We start from the raw sequence: 23,789 nt of genomic DNA on the forward strand, positions 1-23,789 counted from the left end.
ATTTCTATTACGTTGTTAAGATAGTCATGGCAGAGAGAAAATCAGACACCCTTCTAGTCAGAAGCGAATGAAGCTTAAAGCCTGAAAGAAAAGTTGGTGACTGATAATGATTGGGCAAATCACTTGAAAATGTTTACAGCAAAACTCCACAGTTAAATAAGTTAATTTGAAAACTTCCCTTTTGGATAATGAAATTTATTCAGCCAGAAAATACTACATTTTGGAAAAGAACCAAGTTCACAAAACCAGGGCTATGTCTTTATCAAGTAACTCTGTGCAGGCATGCAAGGACAATGATTTATAACACGGCCTGTACTTCTCTGTGCTGTGATATGGATTTATGAGAAATGCATAATGGTCCTGTCCAAGAGAGGCCCAGGATACTACAGGAAAAAAGGATTTATGGCACTTGAGGTTGTTTCCATCATATCTGCTGCTGAATTCAGTGGAAGCTGACTGAACCCAAATATTGACCTGGTCAGTGCTCTTAGTCCTTCACCCTTATGAATACTGCATTTTAGTTGGAAATAGTAATTAAAAATATCTTGTATGGATTTTAATAGGAAAATCTTAATGAGCATTTAGGTAGAAAAGGACAGATGATACAAATCAATACACTGTAATTACTTCACACCACATAAGGATATCGACCAACATAATTTCCTTGTTTTCCCTTCTGCATTGAGGTCACAAAAATGCATTAGAGAAAAATTATTTTGATAACAACAAACCATCCAGGCCTGATCTTGGTCCTCAGCTTGGTGAAACTTATGTGACTTGCACTATTGTTTATATATTGCTACCTAAAATCCAAATGAGGCCAAGTATCCCTTCAGGGGAGTTTCTGTGTGGCTCTCACAGTCATTGCTTTTTGGGCTCTATTACTGGGTTTGTACAGAGACACTTGCAACATTAGTGAGTAACCAGTAATAACCTTGTAAGTTCTTAGTTGGTCACTGAACAAACTAAAAAGTGTCTCTGTGAAGAAAGCATTGCTAGGTATTACTAGCATTTATTATTTTTTACAGTATCCGTACACAGAAGGATCAGATCTTCTATGGACCTGTTGTACCACAGACAGATACAGCCTTGTTTCAACACTAGGATGTTCATCTACGACCCAGAGCAAGCTGAGGACTTCCTTAATTCGTCTAGGGTTTGTAAGCAGGAAGAATCACAAGTGTATTAGGCTGAGTTCTTCAGACTTGGATTAAGGAACAAATCCCCAAAGCCACACACCTGAAGAGGTAATTCAAAATGGTGGAGGTTGCAGATGTGACACTTCCTTCCTTGCAATGTCCAGTATTACACAGAGCTGCTTCCGAGCATGAAGCAATACATAGGGGAACCTGCTGAGCAGTGCCCTGGCCTTTGTTTGTCAAGGGAAATGCAGAAACTACAAGCCCAGTAGTGGTGCTAGCAAAAGGGAGATTCCCATCACCAGAGACACCTTCCAGAAAGAGTACCAAGAAGAGGAGCTGAGACCTCAGTGCTGTTTCTATGCTCCAGCCCATGTAGTGGTGGTTTCCCAAGTTACTCCTCCTGAGCTGTCTGATTCCAGTATCAGCCTGATGCCCCACAGCACTCCTAAGCCCTGAGTCCCTTAGTCAGTGCTGACCTCACAAATGGACTGAATCTATCCATCCTCCCCAACTGGGGGCACTACAATCTTTCTAGAAATCACTCTGTACCATTTTTGGACCAGTATCACTCAGGACATCATCTCAGAGGGCACAGAATACATGGGATTAGCCAGGAGAGGAACAAGATTTGATGTTTCATCCTCAAGCTATGAAGTCATGTCTCTGAGTTCAAAAGCTTGGGAAACGAAGGTGTCTTCCCATCCCCACAGACATGTGCTTCCTGTGACAGAGACCCAGGTGTCTCTATAGGGAGGGGAAGGCTTAGGAAACATGATTAAATGATTTGTGGCAATAACAGACACTCATTCCTAACAACATGCCAGTAGATAGGATCACTGGCTTATCAACTGAAGCAGTGATTCTGTTCTAAACATTACTACTTCTCCTGTCTTCTAAGGACCTGTGAAATATTGCTGAGCCTCTTCTCATTAGCAAGGCACAGAATTCACTGGTTTTACTGGAGTTTGGCTTGTATGAAATTCCCTCTGTTCACCAGGTCATAGCCTTCATACTTACAGCTTCCTTGCAGATTTTGCTGTCCCCTGACAATGAAGCCACGTTCTCCATTACTTGCAAGGCTCTATTCAAGTATCCAGGTGTCCACATCAGTGGCATTAGATTGTATACAGCTCTTAGCCCTTTATTCAGCTCCACCTTCCCTGTGATAAAAAAGAACTTTAGCGTTAGTACTTCAGCATTTGAGTCTTAATGGAATCCTTATGGCTTGGCTCTGTTTTTCAGAAGTGACAGCAAGCGTCTTGGCTTTTGTAGTAAAAACAACACACTCTTCTACAAAGCTACTCTGACGGAACTGCTATTACCTTATTTTATTAAGGTGCCTTCTTTTTGCCCAACTTCACGGCTTTTACATGTACCCTCTCCCCTCACCTAGAAATTTTGTCCAGATTGAAAAGAGGAAAAGTGGTCAGGTTTTCTCGCTGTCTGGCAGTTCTAACAGTAGCTCTGAGGAGGATGTCTAGAGATCTCAAACAAATGTCTCCTTAGCCTTCAAGGACTGACTGTGCAGCATGCGTGCACTAAATCTGAGGCTCTGGACTCACTTCTGTGGCCTTTATGGTCTACTCACACAAGTGCCATGGCCAGACTGTACAGTATTTACAGTACACTCTCTGGCTAATCATACAGCTTAGTACCCCTATTTCTGCTGGAGCTTCCTGAGAGGAAATACGGGAGACCTGCCAAAATGAAAATTTTCTTCTTGATTTAGGACATTCTGTGCAACAAGCTCTTCACTGACTTTAGCAGGACCTTTGATGCACAGCATCACTGAACATGAAACTCCAGCATAACAGAGGAAATGTACATCACATTGCAGTTTCTGAGTACTAATTTACTGTGATTGTCACTCTAAGGTTTTGATTTTGTTGTTGTCAATGTAACAAATAATACCACTTCAGTGTAGCTTACAAGCGTTGTATCCAAGCTCTCAATCTAATTTGCATTCTGGCTATAATGACACAAAACTTTGAAACACACCTTACTCTTCTTTACATGGAAGAGAACAGTTTAGGAAAGGCAAGGTAATAAGTGCACAGACAAAGCTCATGGACTATGGCTAAATTAAAATAGCTGAGGTGCTTGAGGCCACTCTGTGCTGGTAGACATCTTTCACGCTCTCAGAGGTCGGTTCTATTAGTGTTGGCAAGACTGTGGAATATGTGACATAACAGTAAATAGCTTTTGATCTACTGAATGTCAATGTCATGGAACAAGTACTACTGCTCACAGACAACAGTGAAGTGCATTTTTGAAATACAGCCACTACTCAACCAATCTATATGACACAAAAAACACTCCAAACTGAATGCCAGCTGGATGGCAAAGTCCCTATTTGTATCAGTATCTCCACTGAACAGCAAACCATAGATCTATAGAGAATCCTGCTTTCAAATTAATTTTCACAGTTACCCCCCTTTTTGACTGAAAATTAGTTTTTTATCTTACAGTCATGATAAATCCAAATCAGCATCCTAACTCTGCCACTACACATTGTATTTTGAGGCCACATTTTAAGAACAAGTCCACTTTTTATTACCCTCAATAAATTCTAGAATAAAAATACAATGCAGTAATGGAACAACTACATAATCATAAATTTTAAATTAAATAATTACTTTCAAGTAAATAATCGTACTGTAGAGAAGGACAAAACCTATTTTTACTATATTCCTCTAAAAGGTAGAGGAAATTCAAGAATTACTTACCTAATTCCCTCTTCCCCTTCCCACCAATTCTGGATATACTGTGATCTAACTGCTCTTTAATAATGTAGCATATCATTAGCAGTGAAGACTCCTTAACAGATACAGGATAAAGGCACTGCTATCCCTTGTTCACAACAGAGACATTACCTTTACAGTGAGTAGTAAATGTTTTAAACATAGTGTTTTTCAGGCTGTGTTCTCCAAACTTCTTGAGGTTTAAGGATTATTTTAAGAAGCTCACTAACTAGAAAAAGAGTCTATTGTCCACAACCTTAAATTTGTCTGAAGGAACTCTGTTCTTTTTTTTTTTTTACATTTGTTGGTCCACAAACAAACCAACTCTACTGTTCTTTAAGAACATCTTTCTTTCAGCTGCCAATCCAAACCTGCAGGGAGCCCTAAAAGAGGTTCTGAAGCTGTCTGATAAAGGGCATACCATTCAAATCAGTACTACCCTCCAGGCTTACAAAACAGGTTTGGTCTTAACTCTGAAATTTTTCCTTCTGCTATTTTTGCCTTTTTTTTTTCTTAGTCTTCTCCTTGATTACATTTTAATAAAGCAAAGATGCCAATTTAATTCAGCCACTGAAGACAAGAGAGAAAAGATGACTGAGAGGGAGGTAAAACTTACCAAGGAATGCATAGCCATACAGCTGGGAGCTAAAACCCACAGTGTTTGTTTGCTTTAGACCTGTAAGCACTAGCGATGCTCCAAGATTTCTCTCCTCTTCCCACTGCAAATAATGTAAACTAAGTAAGTGTTCCTTGACAAACACAAACATAAAACGGCAGCAGCCAAAGACAGCACACGTGGCTTTCATCAGATGTCTTGGCAATAAAGTAAAGAATCATTAAACATGCCTAGTGTTCAGAGTTACAGTATGTATATCCTGAGGAATAGTACACATTATACTGAGGAACACCTCTCTTTCCAGAAGACGGTAAAATGTGAGTGGTTGAGATTTTCCATGGAAGTCAATCAGCGCACCTCCTTCAGGACAGAGGGTTGCACTGATTTACACTGGCTCTGGCTCTGCCCTGTATGTCCTACCACATACTTCAGGCTAACATTGCTGAAGAAAAGAATTACATGGCATCTGTACTAGAGCAGCCTTCTTTTAAGTATGTGGTAAGATACATGCTCCACTACCCCTCACTGGAATAGGAAATGCTGAGAGAAGAATATGCTGCTAATGTGTTGCTCTGAGTCCAAAATCTGCACTGTGAAAAGAACATGTGCAACTCACCAAGACCACTGTATGCCCCAGGATTAAAAGTACAGCTGTCTCTCCAGCTAGAGAGAAGTACCAGATGTCTGAGCCAGACCACCAGTGATGGCTAAAGAAGGGCACCCAATCAGTAAGTACATTAAAACCACAAGAGTACTGTGAATTTTGTTTTGCTATGGGATAGTACAGTACATTTTTCAAGACCAGAGAAGCACAAACATCAATGATAAATGTCTCTTTACTGCAAGTGAAAGGAGGTGAACAACTCCCATTGCTAAGAAAATGAGGAAAAGGAAGCTATAAAAGGCAACAGATTGGAGGAATTCTGACTGTAACACATGGGGTTTGTGGCACGGTACTTCAGTGTCTTGTTTATTACCTTATGACCTGAAAAAACCCACCCCTGGAGAAAGGAAGAAGGCTTCTGAAAAATTCCCGGAGGTACACTGAGTCTTAAAAAGCACAAAGGTTCTACCTTCTGGTTTAATTTAGAGATGTCTTTTCAAGGTGTGGCATTTTTTTGTGTCTCCGTTCAGGTGCTACAAGAATTTGCATGTTACTGTCTGACACAAAATACTGTCACCTGACAGCCAGGCAAGGTATTTGCCTGACTCAGAAAAGGGATACAAGGAGACAGGGCTGTTTCGTGCTGAATTCAGCACTCCAGCTGAATGTTACAGGAAAATCAAATGTAACTGGAAAAAAGAGGGCTTTTAGTGGTCTAGGTTCTTTGGGAGCTAGCCCATTTGGCTCCAAGAGCTGAAGGAACTGCAAGAACTTAAAGTTAACACCTTTGCAGTGGAAGGTATCAATTATACTTATTGTCTGCAGCAGTCAAGTAGGAAAATTTCTGGGGAGAGCCAAGACCACTTAGGCTTTCAGTGGTGTTTACAACAGCAGAAAAATGGAAGCTTTCTATCACCAATGCTACACACACTAAGGACTAACACAGTTAGATTGCCCAAGATTCAGCTCTCAAAGTTAAAAATCATTTCATCAGGCTGCTGGACAAGGGCCTGTCTGCAACAGGACACTGGCTGACCTGTCTCAAACCTTGGGAAAAGGGAATGGGATTTTTAGGAGTAGCTGAGCAGATCTCATAACTGTCTATCCCCACTTCTTAAATCAAACACAGAAAATTGGTACTGAGCATTATGAGGTGTTCAGTGGTAGTCTGTATGGTGTATACATATAAAAACATGGCTTGTTGCTGTCTTTGGATGGGGTTATTTCAAAATGCATATTAAATAAGTCACAGCTATATAAATACACTTGTCCTTAAGTGTGTCATATGACCATACCACCCTTGCTTGCATATTCAGCTTTCATGAAAATGCTACACATACTGACAAGTGCTTGCATTTGCACTGAGGATACACAAACATGGACAAACACAAAGGGAAAATCAGATTTTGGTCCCTCTGCTTTTCGTATACAAGTGATCAAGCATACTTGACTCTTTGGGAATGAAGAAGAATACAGAACAGGGCAAATGAACATCTGTTTTCTACACTGAAAACTGAAATTACAATCCAATTGAGTAAAACCTTAAGGCACCTGTAATATGCATTTTGGAAGATGCTTCATGTAGGACAAATGGAGGCCTCAAGCATTTTCCTTATGGATAACATGCTATTGAAGGCTTGTGCCAAACTACATGAAAAGCAGCTGCCTGAAGTGATGGACATGGCAGGGCCCTTTGCTGATACCTAACCGAGACCCTTCTGCAAAGGTAGAATAATGCCTGTTCCAAGAGCCTGAACTATCCTGCTAGCCTTAAGCAAGCAAGATGTGAATAAGAAACCCCTAATCCTTGGAGACAGGAGAGATGTAAAAAATCTAGTTTTAAAACAAATACATACTAGAAACAATACACCCAAAGCCAAATGGGATAGTGAAAATCCTAGTGAAAATGCTTTATAATTCTGCAACATCATCATTACCAAGCTCTAACGGTGAGGAATACTCACCTTAACAGGGTCCTATACAATAGGTAACACAGGTTTTATGTGTTAACTGATAGACCCCTCTCTGAACTGAACTGAAATGTCATTTCATAACCTTACAATGGGCATACATGACATCTGAAAATCCCAACACACCTTCCCTTTCAGACAAAGGAGCAAGAGAGGTGACAATTTATTTGATGGCTTTCATATTTTGTTGTCTCTTTTTTTTCTTCTGCAGTTGTAATAATAATGGGGAAAAAAAAAAAAAAAAAGAGTATTTATTTTTTCCAGGTAAGCTTAGGGGAAATAAAATATATTCAAGACTGAATGCCCAGCTGACTGCACCATGACACTTAGAAACGGAGGCTTTGTGTATCATTTTGAGTGTGGTCAGCTTACCGTATATTCAGACTTGGTTGCCAAGTACTGGTATGAAACATAGAGAGAAAGAAGCTGTGTTGAGAAGTCATCAAAACTTTCTTGCAGCATGATCTCTGTTACTACTGACATAGCATCTAAGGAGGAAAACAATATGTAATCAGCAACTGCAGTTTTCAACAGCTCCCTTTTGCACCCACTCACGTTCACTGATGCTTTATTGCTGTAATATGTTTTGAAGTAGCTAGCGGGAAAGTTAAAGATTTCTTATGACTAGTAGTATAGAATTTGTCTTACTCACTTGGGTTATTCAAACACACTGCAAGAGGGACGAATGGGTTGAATAGCGTGAGACCACAGCAAAGGAGCTTTCCAAACTCAGCTCTACACTCTTTAATTGGCTCTTCTTTGCTCAGCCCTTCAATCATTAACTTTTTAAAAAAAAAAATCTCTAAAAATGATGACTTTGTTCTTGTGTTTAGATTACAAACAAGAGAAGACTGACTTAAATTCACTGCCCTTAAGGTGATAGGACAGTACAACGGAGCAGAAATGTTGTCACAGGTCACCCACCGCACTCACTGTATTCAGCAAACAGTGCTCTGGAGGAGCTCCACAGGGAGTTCCAGTGACACTCCCTGTCAGGAAGGACATTTTATTAAACAAAAGGCCTTGAGCCTGTCACAGAAAAGATATATGAATGGAATAAGGGGGAATTCACAGATAAGGGGGCTATTAAAATGAAATAAATATATGTATTAATTTGCCATTTCGCAAAGCCTTTGTGATAAAAGCTATAGACAAGTCCTGCAATTGTACTGTCCCTTTCAGTTATTTGTTTTACAGGAGGTTGATCCAAAGAAAAGCTCACTGTAAGTCTACAGTACCAGAAAACCTGCAGTGAAATGAAAATCTTAAATATTTGTAATCAAACATGACATGATTATTAATCTCAACACTTAAACAATCAATTGTGAAAGACAGGCACCTCAACATGGCAATTCAGCATGCTGGCTCTCTCCAATGACAGAAAGTCTAGACAAACAGTTTAGACATGTAGCTTTTCGAATAGCTAAATGTAGGTAAGATGAACTCTACCAACATGCATTTCGATTCTTATAACACTCTAATTGTCACTAATAACTCCTACGATGTCGTCAGCATGTAAGTCAGACTTGTAAAAACTGGACAAGTTGGTTTACATTTAGAATGGGATTAATCACAGTAGAAGCTGTGAACTGCACGTTTCAAAATTATATAATGAATAAAAACCCAACAGAAATGAGATATAAACATGCAAAGAAGTAGTATAAAGGAAGGAGAAGGCATGTTAAGGTGACTTCAGGAAAATACAGCTCAAAGTTTTTAGTTCAAAGAAAGGCTCTGCAGATATAAGAACTTGCAACGAAGGATAAATAATTGGTACCTATTTTCTTACCTTCATATTTCTTCTGCTTTATGAAACAATCCAACAAAATATTGAATGTAAAATTATCTGGGAAAATTCCATACTGAACCTGAAGAGAAGAAGGAAAAAAAAAAAAAAAATCCATCAGTGTGAAAATCTGCTGTTCAAACCTTCCCAAGCACAGCGCTGCAGGTATCAGAAAGATCAGAACCATAGCATTGCATACTGCTGCAATGTGACAGTTAGTCAAGCAACACACGATTAGCATGGCTCGTGTGATGTAGGCTTTCTAACTTTTGATGTACTGGATTTGTGTTGGTGTTTTATCTGAGCCTTCGGGACCAGGAGGGGCATTGCCTATCAGGCTTTTATGCCTCTCCTGCATCTAGCATGTTTTGGACACCAACACTGTTTAAAAACAAAAAACTTCCTGGGAAAGAAGAAGAAATTAAAGCTGTAAAGAGCTTTACCTAAAATTCAAATGCAACATTAATTTTTGTTTTGACAAAGAAATATCTGAACTTCAAACCACAGTCTACAGGACCTGGCTGCAACAGGAATTCCAGGTAAGCCATACTTACCTCAAAAAGCTGACCAAATATATTCATGGCTTTTCATTGTAAAAACTCACCTTGTTTTTTAACGTGTATAAGGCTTTGTCTTGTGCACCATATTTTAAGCACTGTCTGATCCAGCTGTGGATGGTCCAGTCTCTCAAGTACCAGCAATTTGGACTATGCCGAAACCTAAAGGATGATAAATGGTCCAAGTGACAATACGACTCTTGGTTATCACAGAAACAAATACTGTAATCAAGAAACTATGAGTTTCAGAACCCTCGTCTTCCATGATCTTAAATATAAATCTGTCTGTATTTGACTTTGCAGTAAACCATTGCTCTTCAAAGAGCTCCAGCTAGCCCTTTCAAATAAGAGAAACAAGTTTTGATACACTTTAATAGTGTGCACAGAGGGGGAATCTGACCTTTTCACAAATGCATAATATTTTAAACATCTCACTTTCCAGAAAGCCTACTGGTTTTCCCCTGAAAAGATGAACACCATAAAATAATAGCTTGGTATATTTATGCAGGCCAACTGAGATTGTTATAAACACTATAGTACTAATTTTTAACCTTGTCCTTCTGATCTAGTCAAAGAGCAACACCAGTCCATGACCAATGAAATCAGCAAGTATCAGAGTTACACCAAAATACAGCTGGGTCTGAACCTTTGGAGCTTGTGTTATCTGGTGTCGTCCACCCTCTCTAATTCATGTCTTAACTTCAACCACTTAAGAACTCACTGTGCCTCAGCACAGGCCATCCCTGGGCTGCTGCAGGTTTCATTTGCTTTAGAAATGCTTTATCAGTGAGGCATGCCTCATGCAAGGGGAAACTACTGGACAGCACTCCTGTGGCCCCCCCCCTGCACCAGCTGCCTTGTTCCAAACAGATGTTTCTCTAACCTCTTCTGAGACACCTTGTGCCATGGCTTCAGCAGTCTTCCTAGGCAACCTACTCCAGTGCTCTATCAATTTGTAAAATTAAATACTTTTAAGTTCAGGCTCTTTTATTTCATTGTTATTCAGGTATATACACTTTGCTCTGTATTTGGAGAAGTGGTGACAGAAAGCATAGGGGACTTTCCCTTTGGCAAAGACTAAAAACCCAATTGAGTCCAGTGGTAGGAGCTGTTGCCTTAGTCCTGGGCTGAATTTCACAGCCCAGTGTGAATAGATGCACGCAACCTTTCTCAGTTCAAATTGTATGTATGAAAAATGGGCTCAGTCCCCAGCACACTTCCTGTAGAAAATGCCAATGACTGAGCTGGGCTCATGTGCAGATGCTTGCAGCCTCAAGCTAAGCTGCAGCACCATTTAGAGGCAGGGCTGGCTCTTCCATCTGAGTGAGCATGCTTTCCAGAACATTTATCAGATTAACGTGGCCACCAACTCTCTTTCCTCCTCACTGAATCTCTGCGTATTGCATCCCACAGCTGAGGGCTACACAGATGACCAAACCTGGAAAAGTACTGCAGCCTAGAGAGCCTTCAGAATGCAGAAGACATCCATGCCAAAAGCAGAACTAAACAACTACACAAAGTCTAAATATACAGTTTTGTAAGTGGCAGATGAAATCTCCCCATTAAATTAGAATTTAACAGAAAAAGAAAAGCAAGCTTTGAATATTAAATTACAAATATCCATTTTGTTGCTTCAATTGCTTTCCATTTTCTTCCCTCCGGAGTTCAAATATTGGGAACAGCAAGAACGTGTATTTGCTTTCATTAAAGTCCTGTTTCAATAAAGCTTACAGAAAGCATCAATCACAGGCATTTGAATTTAATCATATTTTGATGAAACAATTATCTAATTGCTACAGATTGTTTCACCAGCCATTAAAGACGGGTCAGAGTGCAACAGCGGCACCCAGCAATAAAGCTGCCAGCATCTTTTAAAAGCACTTCATTAAATGGTTAATATTGTTTCACAAGTGGAAAACAACTGACTTGTCTTATAAGAACATGATACTGATGCTCTCAAAGACTTAGGTCTTTCTTTTGATACAATCTTTGGCATCTTTCCTACTAATTAGTTACACAGGAGGGAAGCAAACATTTTTTTAAAAAAAACAAACAAAAACAAACCAAAGGTTTTAATGGGTTTGAATATTCACCTTTTTGCAGAGCAGTATTTATTCTCTTGAGTACACCACACTCTTGAGTACAGGGAGCACTCCAATAACTCCTGCACTTTGGGAATGCTACACCCTACTGTAATAATGAAATGCTTCTAGGTTTCAGAGTCAAATTGCACTTGGACAGTAAAAGGCCTAACAGGTATGCAATAAGGTCTAGAAACAGGATGACACTGATCCTCAATCAACAGAAGTTTTTTGAATTGATATGCACAAATTCAGAGGCATGTTACAAAAACTCTTTTAAAAAAGTCTTCGCATGAGCTTTGTAGGGCAGGCACTGATTTGAGAGTGTGTGTGTGTGTCTGTGTGTGTATGGACAACCACAGAACCTATCAGATATAATCATTCTATGTTACTATTAAGATCTTTATGTTTGGACCAGGTCTCCAGTTTGCTAGGTACTATGCAAATAAAAAGCAAACAGGTTCGCAGCCAAAGAATTTTCTAGTTAATTCTAATAATTAATTACAAAACAGTTGCCTGGGAGTGAAGTGAGGGGACTAGTGCCAAAATTTTTCTGTCTCCGTGTCAACAAGAATGCAATACATATGTGTGTACATGATCCCTCAACACTACACACTTCCATTAATACATGATGTGGTAGAAGGAGAATTGGAAGTGAAAGGGACGGAGGTACGCTGCAATCTTTAATTGTTTCTGATCCATATGTTGGGATGAGCTCTGTCTCTATTTTACCAGCTGAGAAGGGAAGCCAACAGAGTATCTGTTTTTACAGCTAACCTAGACAAACTAACCAAAAGTTGTGGCAGACATTTTTATCTGAAAGGGAATCAGGGAAAAGAGGAGACTGCTGGTCATTTTGACAAGCATCAACATCTTCCTCCTTTCTCCTTCTCCACAAAACACAAAACAGGATATAATTAAGCAAGGCAATATGTTCAGGAACAGATGAAAAGACAGAAGGAATCTAAAACTACAGAAAACAGAGGATTCAGAGTGAATTAAATAAAGGAAGCCTCTAGCAATTGCTGTGTGTTTAATGGAATGACCAGGATGTTATCTTGCAGATGTCTGCTGCTGAAACTCATTTTTCTGAGGACTAACAAAAACCTGAGAAGCATAAGATTCTTATAATACATTCAGAAAAGACAAGGAGAAGCGTCCATAATAGTACTGGGGGAGTTCCCTGTTGGTACACTTTAATAGTAATTACTGAAGAATCAATATGGTCATCCTTCTAGCCATTGAACTGAGAACATCTGTCCCCACAAGGACAAGAGAAGTATCTGTAAGACAAGGAGGTCCTGAAATTCAAGGTCATCCAAGGTCATTGTCAATGTAACAGCATACAGTGCAATGGTACTAGAATTCCCCTTATTTTGGAAAATTGTTCGAATGATGCAGTCCAGAAACTTGATTTTCATTAAACCATTGCTTTGTACTTGCAAAATTATTATAACTTGGAAGAGATACCGTGAGTGTACAGCCTCAGCACAAGGCAACCAGAACATTTTTAGCCAAGCAAGCGCACACTCTCTCTTGCTCACAAACTGGTCAGCTCATTGGGCTAAGAATACATTTTTAGTTTACTAATTTCCTGCACAAGGCCCTGTTGCTCATTTACAACAGTGCTGAAGTACTCACACTGTGTTAGAGAAACTGAACAACGGAAGTTTATTAGATAACTGAGTGTGCTTTATGGAGTATCCTACTAATACAGCAAGCATGACTTACTTCCATTGGTGCCCTGCCACAGTGCAGAAAAGCCGTGTTGCTTCCCTTCTTTATTTATTTTAAATGGTCTTTCATACTTGTTTGGTGCCATCAAGTGGTGATGCACTCTAGTGCTGCTTTCACATAGCTTGTATTCTCAAGGGAAGTAAAACAGCAACCCTGAGAGCAAACAGAAGCACCAAGATGCTGGACTGTATTCTTTCACCCAGATTTGGTAGAGGGGAGTTCATTGCTTTGAGGGCAGTCACAAATGAAGATGACGACGAAGGAAAATTTGCTGGATTACAGAAGAGCAAGTGCTACAGAAGTAATACACTACCAGGAACAGCTCCGCTGTATGGAGGGAAAGTCAGCTCAGCAGATCTGTTCTAATTCCTTGCTAAGCTGATCAGAAGCTCCCATTTTATAACTTATGGCTTTCTTAAGGGTCCTCATACTGCCAGAGGCTATCCTTGTATAATACCCTATTTTTAATTTTTTCCCTATCTGGGAAACAGGAAGAAGAGTCCCCTTCCTTCCTCCATCTTTATCTGACCTAATGAGAAAGTGTTTTGTAATGATATACACACCTAGTGCACAGAACTGTATGATCTCTTAGGCCTCCAGATTCCTTTCTAAATTTCACCTGCATTTTGCTTTGCTAATTGTGCATTACCATACTTAAAACAACTCCTTAAATAAAACCTCTTGTACTACAATGTTCATCTCCGTTTCAGAGATGCTGTATGCTTTAGAGACTCCTGTACCATCTTCTGCCACATTGCAAGGATGTGGAGGAAGTAACAACAGAAGGACACTGAGCAATCTCCAGTCTTTCATTATTTCTAATATACATCATTTAGATGTGTTATTGTGCTTTCCTCAGAGTTAAAACCAAAAAGATTTCATATGTTGCTAGTCCCCTTGTAGGATCTAGTCCAGGAAGGAAGGAACCTACCTAGTGACAGTCACTGTAACAAATTTCTTCCACCTATACTTCAGATCTCTCTTACTTCTTTTAGAACTACACAGAAATAAGGGTTTGCATGTTTATTTGCTTTAATCAGGAGGGGACAGTGCCAGATTTCTTCTCATCCACTTAAAATTCTAAAAAGTCCTGAAGCAAAATGCAGGAGACTTAAAATTAATAAGTATTGTAAGAAATGTCTCTGCGAGCCAGGAATAAGCTTTCTCAATGGAATGAATCCAAAGCCACTCCACATTTTACACAAGTCATACGGGGCTGTGAAGCTCCTTGGCAATGCCATGTTTTTTCTTCCTCGGCACATTTTTTAAGCTGCAGTGCATAATGACCAAATGGATTCCAGGCAGGCTTAGCTTAGAAACTGGAAGGCTGAGGAAACGTCACCCAAAACTCTCCCTTTGTTTGTCATTTCAAGCCACAGGCCTTGGGAAAAATTGTCTGCATTTTAAATGGACCCAGAGGCATTGCTTATGTGTCAGTGTCAAAGGCAACAGCCCTGAAAAAAATCTTTGTTGATTGAAATTTCCTTTTAAACATGGACAAAACTTTATTTTTCCATCTCTTCTTTGCCTGCATAGTAGCCTACACCCTTCATTGTATGCATCCTTTTAAAAATTCACGTATAAACATATCAGTCCTATAGGAAATACCTCACGCATTAACTGCTTACACTCAAGTAAAACAGAGGGAACGCTTCCCTTTTGTGTTGAAATAAAACACTGTAGCATACGTAGTATAAGAAATCAATTACCAAGAGCAGTAACAGGACAGATTTAAAAAAAATAGACGAGTCAACTATGACAGAGGATAGTCTAATGCTGAGACAGAACTGTACTCTTACAAAAGAAGGGAAGCAGTTTGTGGACTCCCTGAAGAAAGCTCACATTCAGCCTTTATTCTTGTTTTGATTTTTATTGACTTTCCCTGATCTTTGGTTTAAACTAATTTAACTCTTGATTGCTTTGAACATAAAATTAATTCTTCTAAATTAGGCTCACTCCACCTCCACATGAATGCATTATTTCTTGCACAGCATCTGTTGTTCAGGAGTTGCACAGAGCTCTAACACCACTGATGAATGCGGCCTCAAAACAGGCCTAAATGATCAAGTTTTAGATATGGACAAACTACGGTACAGAAGCATAGTCAAACATCAAGGCTGAACAGGAGACTTAAAAGAATATTTTTAGTATCAAGTCTTGCTTTCCAGTTATACCACATTCAGCTTTCATTTCTGTTCACCCTGATGTCACAGGTTTACCTGTTTCTTTACCCTTAAGCTTGGTAAAAGGACCAGATCTGGGAGAAGAGATATTTTGGGTAGAGTATATACTCTGCAGTCATTTAGGAAGTCTCAGAATATCAACCTGGTAACCACCTTCTCCTAACAACTGCAGGGACAGAATTCACCATTCAGCAGTCTCAGAGTAGCTACTTCATTGCTCAAAACCACAATCCTGCACAGAAAGCTCCTCTTTGCAAAGTCTTTCTAACAATGACTATCACATACAGCAATCAACCATACAGCGGCTAGGATCTTGTTTACCCTTTACTAACCTAGCTACTTTGACAGCCAGTTATTAAAGTGGATTAACAAATGACAAGCTGAATTTCTGATACAACAAGCGTTTCTGCCCATTGTTGTCAACCTCTTATATAACTAAATGCTCTTCTTCCTTTTGATGGATTTAAGGCACCTTTGTGAGTAAAACAGAAGGAACAGCCTTATTATGTTAAAAAGAAAAAATAGTATCATCAAATAGTTGCAAGATCCTAGATAAATGTTACAAATTTCAAAACAACATATTACAGCAGCACAAAAGAAATGCTTTGCTTATACATAAATAGACATAAGAACCACCACAAAAGAAACAGTAACAGCAACAGATCCAGAGCCTACAGCAAAGTCTGAAGGAATTTATTGGGATTCCTGGCTCTGAAAAGTAACTGATTTATTTATCTGTCCCTTATCAACATGCAGTGAACATAATAGAACTGCAGCGGAGCAGCTCTTCCAACCTTCTGCCACCAGATTACACCAGGCAGCCTTGAGCCCCTCTAGAATCATTTGCAAAGCACAGAGAGGAGGAACCCTTCAGACAACTCGATCAACGTAAGTATCCCACAGGCTCACCTTGAATGCCTTCAACCTTTATAGTGATTAGTTCATAACCAGACTGAAAAAGCAAAGCCCAGGCTCAAACAACATACTGCTTCTCAGTACACTCTTTGTCCCTGGGAAAACTCTTCCAGGCTGTTAAACGTGTTTCCTAAACAGCTCCTGTAGCCATGTAGATTCAAAATACTCCAGAACTATGCACTCCCCAGCAGGACACCAATGGAACTTCACTTCTCCAAAGAACATGAGTTAAGATTTCTTCTGTAGCAGCTTGACTGAAGGTGCTCTGTATGCCTCAACCTGACATAATAGGACATCGGTCACAGGCCTTGTCTAGCTAGAAGCTAAAGGACTTAACATTTTAAAATCCAGTATCAACATGGTTTCTTGTTCCAAACATAGTATTTAAAGAAGACAGGTTAAAGGGAAGGTTGCCAGCTAGCTCACTAAAGCTAAAACTGGCCATTTGGGTATCCCCAGTGTGATCAGTAGAGAAAAGAACATTGTGATGGTACAAATACCGCTACTGAGAAAAGGTGGTGGTGCCCAGTTTAGTTTCATGCAGAAAATAAAACCGGGCCATTTTATCAACACTCAGAAGTTTTATTTCAAATGCAATCTATGAAACAAGCAACCCCCCTTTTTGGCTTTACTCCTTTATGGTCAAGACGGAATGATGAGGTGAACAGCACGGGAAATTTGCTTCACTTCGTGTTGCTTAGAGATATATCCCCAATGACAGAAACCAAATATACAGACACTTCCATATAGTACTTCTATTTTTCTCCTTCTCCTGGGATAACGTGTCTTGTTCGCCAACATCCTTCACCTCTCCCACCCCTTTTGGAAAAGACAGGCAGGAAAATCAGATTTTTCTTCTTGCACACATAAAGAATCTGTACCACTTTCACCGTAAAGCTGAAATTCACTCAAAGGGCAAGAGTTAACAGAAAAAGTCTTGTCATAATAATAACAACAACAAGAATAGAAAGCCCAACATTTCCCCAAACTATTGACTGTAAAGGACACAGATCCTAGAATCTCTCTGTTAAAAATACCTCTGGGCTTACAGTTGCAATGACTAGTTTTGAATATAAATGCCATTAATAATCTACTGATTGAATAAAGAGTATGCTAGGCTGAGGAAAACACAGAGAATGATGGGGTGAGCTGTTGCTATAGTGATTCTGATAAGACATTCTCTAGTGCCTTTCCTTGTCCCCATGCAACCACATAAAGTCTAATTTAAACCAACTCTTTCATTAATTATATCTTTTCCTGGTATCCTGGCATGCAAAAAGAGAGAGAGAGAAATTAAGAACTGTACAACACACTACATTTCTTGCTTTGAGGAGATTTTTGAATCTCAGCAGTTTTGAAGTGTGTCAGGCTAAAACTTACTGTATTAAAGCTCAACAAAGGGTCAGTTCTGCTGGAATCTTTACTTATGTCTCTGAAAACTGATTAACACACTAGCTGTAAAAAATGACACATATAAGTAAAGTACTGTTTAGATTGTTACCATTTTACTAGCCCAGCTATGCCTGTCATTACTTCAATTAATTCTCCACCTGTCTGAAATCTGGTACACAAGTTATCAGCTAGCTTAATTTTTCAAAATGAAAAAGAAATGTTAGTGAAAGCCTGCTTGTAATTCGTAATTGCTGAAATCACCTTTGTAGCTGGTTCACTTTGCAGTGAGAGAGATCCCCTGCTAAAGACTGCCAGAAAGTCAGTTTCTAGCAGAAAGCTAGATCCCACTAGCTGTATGTCAGAGTAAGTTTAAAACCTTCTGGGTACCAAATAGTATGTATGTCATGGACTTTCTTCAACCAGGGCTATCTGTAAGATTATGTGATTTTAGGGAATAAATTGCTTCAGAACTAGTTAGAAGTTTAATTTTAAAAAATAAATAAATTACTGCAGATGCTTTAGAAAACCTCCATCTCTCAGCCATCAACTATTGCAGGGATGCCACAGCAAAGCCTGCATTCCAGTAACCATTAACCAAGCTAGAGATGTAGCACCAAAGGCTTTTCAAGCTAATTAGACAGTGATTCCAACTTTTGTAATTGTTCATTCAGTGTCAGAGGGAACTGAATCAGAGTTAGGACAGGAGTTCAGGAGTTTCTGCCTTCTAGTGCTAAGCTTGAACTATGACAGTATACCCCTTTCACGTTATATTAAAAAGGAACACTTTATGGGTATGCCTAAAAAACACTGTCAACAAAAGCCAATAGTGACTTTTTATTTTAAAAGCAGGCAAAACCCTCAGACTGTAGGTAGACATTGCTATTACAGTATTTGCAAACAGCAACTTTTTAACGGTGCCTAATATGCAGCCTGAATTTAACCTGAGACAAAATTAACATTAATTTTGACAGAGACCTAATTTGCTGAGAGCTGGAGTCTACATTGTAACTATGCTGCATTTTCCATTTATTCTACTCAAATTTTTTATGCTTCACAAAATATCTCCCAGAAATACATCACACACTAGCTTCAAACTACTGTTAACATTACACTGACACAACCCTCGACACTTTTCAGTTTGATCACAGTTGAACTTGCACAGATTACAAGCGATGTATACCTCTGGCTTGAGTATCAAAGCCTACAATACAGAAGCATATGAGCTAAACAGTTTATTCTGCAAAGTTGTTCGGTTTCACACCCCATGCAACCTAAGCAAAACGGAGGCACTGGCAAGAGAGTGCTGCAGGAATACAAATACTGAATGGATCTCAGTAGCCAACATAAGCAAGGGAAGAGCCAAATCTTACATACGCTGCCAAAGACTTAAAAAACTGGATTTGCACAGACCAGGTTTCACCTTTTCAGATTTGCTGCCATAGTCCCACAGTTCAAGTCAACCTAATTTTGACCCACTACCTATGCGCTCTTCATTCTTCACTGCTAGAGTCTTGATTTCCTTGTGCATTGCTGTCCTTCTACACCCCATGAGCAAAAGGGAGGCAGAGCTACATGGTAAGCTTTCAGGGTAAACAAGTAAGGTTTTCATATGAAGCATAACACCTGCAACAAAGGGGACAAAACACCTGATGCTCACCTCTAGTTTCAACCACAGTGCTGTCAAAAAGGCAACCATTTCCAAAAAGTAAACCATAGGTGCATAGGCAGGTCTTGGCTACTGGGCAGTCCACCATAAATCCATCTATGTTTCATGTCACGTCTTAATGAGCAACAGCTTACAGATTTTTTTGTTGTTGTTCTTTCATCCACGCACTTGCCTCAGAAAAATATTTTTTGCAACAAAAAACAAAAATCGAGTCCTTCATGATATATTTTTAACTGTTCCCTAACCACAGTAAGTCAGCCAATCATAGTACTTCAGAGGCTACCTTCTATTTAGCATATCTCTTAGTGCATCTAACTTTTTCCAAGCCTAATGGCACAGAAATGTCCTTTATTCCATTGTGTATGATGTCAAGCACATGGACCAATAAGCAAATCAAGGATAAACATAGCAAAACCAACTCAAGCATTTTGCCAGGCAGTTTGAAATTTGTGGACTCTCACCAGCTTTAGGAATGTCTTATTCTTTTTAGAAAAATACCATACTGTCAGATCAGTTATTTAAAGAGAGAGACAGTAGGTACCTCACTGTAAGTACTGTATGTACTGTAGGACAAATGTTCCCTTGCTTAGGTAGGTACAAGCTGTGCAGTAAAATGAGGTTGTGCTACTCAAAACAGGCAGAGAATTTCAAAATGTGAAGGGGTATTTTGTAGTTCCTCCCCTTTTGAGACAGGAATGCAGCCAAGACTGTTAGTTATAAATATAACCCACTACTGACTTTGCTTCTGCTGATGAGCATCAGTGCATGGTGCAAGGCCAGGACGCCCTGCCACTTTGCCTTGTAGCAGTGCCCTACTCAGATCTTGTATTCAGGCTCCAAACTGACATTTACAAGCATCCAGTTCTCCAAGGCACTCACAGTATAGGAGGCTTATATGTGTCATGTACCCACTGCACAGGAGAACAGAGAAGACAGAAGAGGGGGAAAACACTACAACTATATGCAATTATGTACCGGATGTGTTTCAGTCTGGCTATTTTTTATTTAATTCCTCCAAAGAATGATGACTTTCAAAACCACACAATAGTATCTTACATAAGATGAACTTGCTGCTTTATGATTTAACCTGGACAAGGGAAACTTGGCGAAAAGGTGCAACCACTGCAGGACACTAACTTCCATGGAAGACAAAAAAAGAAACCCCTTTGCAGAGAAAGCAGAGTGTACCACCCCTGCTGCGAATGCTCCTCTGTCCTGGTGTCACAGTAGCTGCTATACCTTGCCCAACCCCACAGTCACAAGCACCAGCAGCCAGTCTGGTTTGTCAGAGCTTTGGCACAGGCAGTGTAGGCAGGGGAGGGAGTTGGGTTGTCCATTTTATTTCCAGCTGTCTGCTGCCAGAGGCCATCTATTTTGCTTGTGGCTGGATTTAGGCCTGCTCTGCTCACTCCCTAAAGGAACTAAGTAAAAAGTGGCTGATCCGACTGAAGAAAGGAGTATTCTTCCCCTTTGTTAAATGAAAACAGCAGTGAAAGAGGAGAGATCAGAATTAAACAAATTACAATTTAAAGAGGATGATCATAAAGTTGACTTTAGAGATTAAAGCCAGCTTTATATCCACACCAATTCTTGCAAAAAGATATTACTCATAAAGGTGCAAATCTGCTTGCAAAGCCAGCTGCCTAAATCCATGTGCTTTCAGCTTGACAAGCTCTACAGTGGAGGAGGGGATCAAAATCCCCATTCATTTTTCAGCAAGAGAAAGAAGGAATGTTTATTGTGTCTACACTTACAGCTGAGAAAACAGAAGTTTCTACCAGCTGCTCTCTTGTATACCCCTTTCCATTTTAACAACAAACCCAATAAATTCTTCTTTGTTGGCTGTTTAAATGCTTCCTGAACTAGATCCTGGGTCAAATCCTCACCTGGTCCAAAGAGAAAACACATGGTTCCCCCAGTTACCAAGGATCTGCCTCAGTCCGTTGAGGACCTGGCACACCACACATGCGCATGGATCATTAATTAGACTAAAGCTGGGAGGCAAGGACAACTCCAGCACCTTTCAAGGATGTGCAGCCCAGTGTCCCACAAAACCTGACACGCTGGTGAAGATGGAAACCAACTGCTGAGAGCTGCCACAGCATTATTCCTGAAATGACCAACTCCACATTTAACAGAGCCCCTCAGGCTTTCAAACTGATGTAGCAAAGGGGAGACAGGGAGGCTGCTGAAAAGCCTGGGGACATTCTCCTTCAGGGACAGGGGACAGCCAGGATCTTAGGAAATAGGTAAGGGGATACCATCAGCTGATAGGACGGGCTTGGGCTTCTCGAGCCTCATCCTGTCCTACCCCGCCCCCCCCCCCCCCCCAAAAAAAAAAAAAAAAAAAGAAAAGAGAGTAAGGAAGGGATTATTCTGCCTAGGAACCAAAGATTTACCAAGTAAAGGACAGAAATAGAAAAAGAGGTAACAGGCACTCTGCCAGAAGAACAGTCACAGGTAGCTGAGCAGAGTGACTGGAATGCTTGGCACAGAGAAGCACTGAATGTGCAACTGGCCTCATTCCAGCAGACAGTATAGATACGTTATCTGGAGCATGCAGCTTTAAAAATAGCTATTAAACCAGCATTAAAACAACCCCTCCTCAAAAAAACCCCACCCAAAGTAGGTACCCTGAATAACAGGTTTTTTCATTTTGCTACTGGGCATCTTACATTCACAAATTTGCACCTTAATTTCCCATTTCTGGAAAACACAGAGAGAAATAACCTCAGATATCACCCCAGGAAAATTTTAAACTATGACCTTTTCTTAGCAGTACCTCTATTCAATTACAGCAAAGCATTGTTTTGTGGGTCTGTTTGTAATAAAAGCTGCTTCTTTCCTTAGGGAGTAGAACACTTTTTCACAGGCATGAATGTATATGCAGAAATAAGCAGCCATACAAGTTGAATAAATGCACCTGCTTATTTTAATTTTTGTTCTGCACTCTAATGTTTTTGGACATTTCTGAAGATGGATGTACATATTTAGAAAAAATGAACCATTGGAATCAAGCAATGTAAACTAGCTTTTCAAGTTTCTTTGTTACTGGAGCCAAAAAGAAACCTACAGCCTGATGGATATAATCAGGTAATTTCCTAAACATCTTGATAACTGATGGCTGACCAAACATTTTGAGTCCTACAAAGGCATAAACATCTATTTCTGTAAATAAAAACAGCCACCTATTTGAAAATTAGCATTCCCAATCATTTATAAGCTAAAGAAAGACATATGCTAAAGTAGGTCTCTGCCTCCCTGTCGCAGTAATTTTGATTTTGTTGTAACCATTTTGTCTATAATGGTGTATAATAAAACAAAATAAGATCAGACCTATACCTATGGTGCATTATTTCATCTTTTATCATGGTCATCTTAATGTTCTTTCCATTTCCAAAGGCTTTTACCTTCTGGAAACACATCACATCTGCTAGCTGTTACTACATACTCTGCAGCAACATGCATCAAACCCACAGATATTCTCAGAGCACAACACAACAGATACTCTACTGGATCATATTACTAAGTTGAATGTCTTTACTGTTACCAACAAAGCACAGAACACTTTTCTTGACTACTAGGAAGTCCAATAAGATGGCGTAGGCCTTTTTTACATGCTTGATCAGACTGCGTTCATCTTGCATGCCCTGTGGAACACAGCAAGTTTATATACCATGATTTGTTTAAAATTAAGATCATATGGATTTTTCCTTGTATACAGTAAAACGAAGGGAAGTTCTCACTGAAAATGCACGAGCCTTATATTTCTTATGTTGGCTGAGGTAACACAGGAAAAAATACTTTAGTGCATTTGTCCTTCTCTCCATCAACCTGCACTATAAAACCAGCATATGACTTGCCATCATTCAACCATTCTGACAACCTTCTCAATAAAGTTGGTGCATAACGGGAATTCTCATGCAGTGGAATGTCAGGTGCTTTGTTTCCAGCTCAGTTTCCATGCACCCTGCAAGAGCTGATACTGTTTCCATGGTAGAAAAACAACAGTGTCATGAAACTGCCTGTTTAGGTATTACTACCATTCATATTAGTCTCCTGGAGAAAGTTTTCTTCAAACATTGTTGTCCTGGGTTCAGCTGGGATAGAGTTAATTTTTACAGGAACCTGGGAGGTGGGGGGCATAGCCGGGGCAGCTGACCTGAACTAGCCAAGGAGCTATTCCATACCATGTGACATCATGCTCAGTATATAAATGGGGAGCGGGCCGGGGGGTGGTCTCTGTTTTCGGTGGGGGAAGTGGCGGAGCGTCGGGTCCCGGGTGGTGAGCAGTTGCACTGTGCATCACTCGTTTTGTATACTTTTTTTTTCATTAGTGCCATTGTTGTTGTTGTAATCTCTTTGTGTTTGTCCCAGTAAACTGCCTTTATCTCAACCC

The 23,789-nt window shown here is 39.8% G+C and overlaps 1 protein-coding gene across 3 annotated transcripts in view; it reads right to left on the reverse strand.

The window, feature by feature from the left end:
* The window catches only part of MRPS27 (mitochondrial ribosomal protein S27), a 55,826-nt gene that overhangs the window by 13,864 nt on the left and 18,173 nt on the right, over window positions 1–23,789 (reverse strand). For all 3 annotated transcript variants that reach the window (XM_049794525.1, XM_049794524.1, XM_049794526.1), the window contains exons 5-9: window positions 9,464–9,578; window positions 8,863–8,941; window positions 7,446–7,561; window positions 4,500–4,602; window positions 2,160–2,302 (exon numbers count right to left, since the gene is read on the reverse strand). In XM_049794525.1, coding sequence (XP_049650482.1) covers window positions 2,160–2,302; window positions 4,500–4,602; window positions 7,446–7,561; window positions 8,863–8,941; window positions 9,464–9,578 — 556 coding nt within the window. The remainder of the gene's footprint in view (window positions 1–2,159; window positions 2,303–4,499; window positions 4,603–7,445; window positions 7,562–8,862; window positions 8,942–9,463; window positions 9,579–23,789) is intronic.

Source organism: Accipiter gentilis, chromosome Z (genome assembly GCF_929443795.1).
Source record: "Accipiter gentilis chromosome Z, bAccGen1.1, whole genome shotgun sequence".
NCBI lineage: Eukaryota > Metazoa > Chordata > Aves > Accipitriformes > Accipitridae > Astur > Astur gentilis.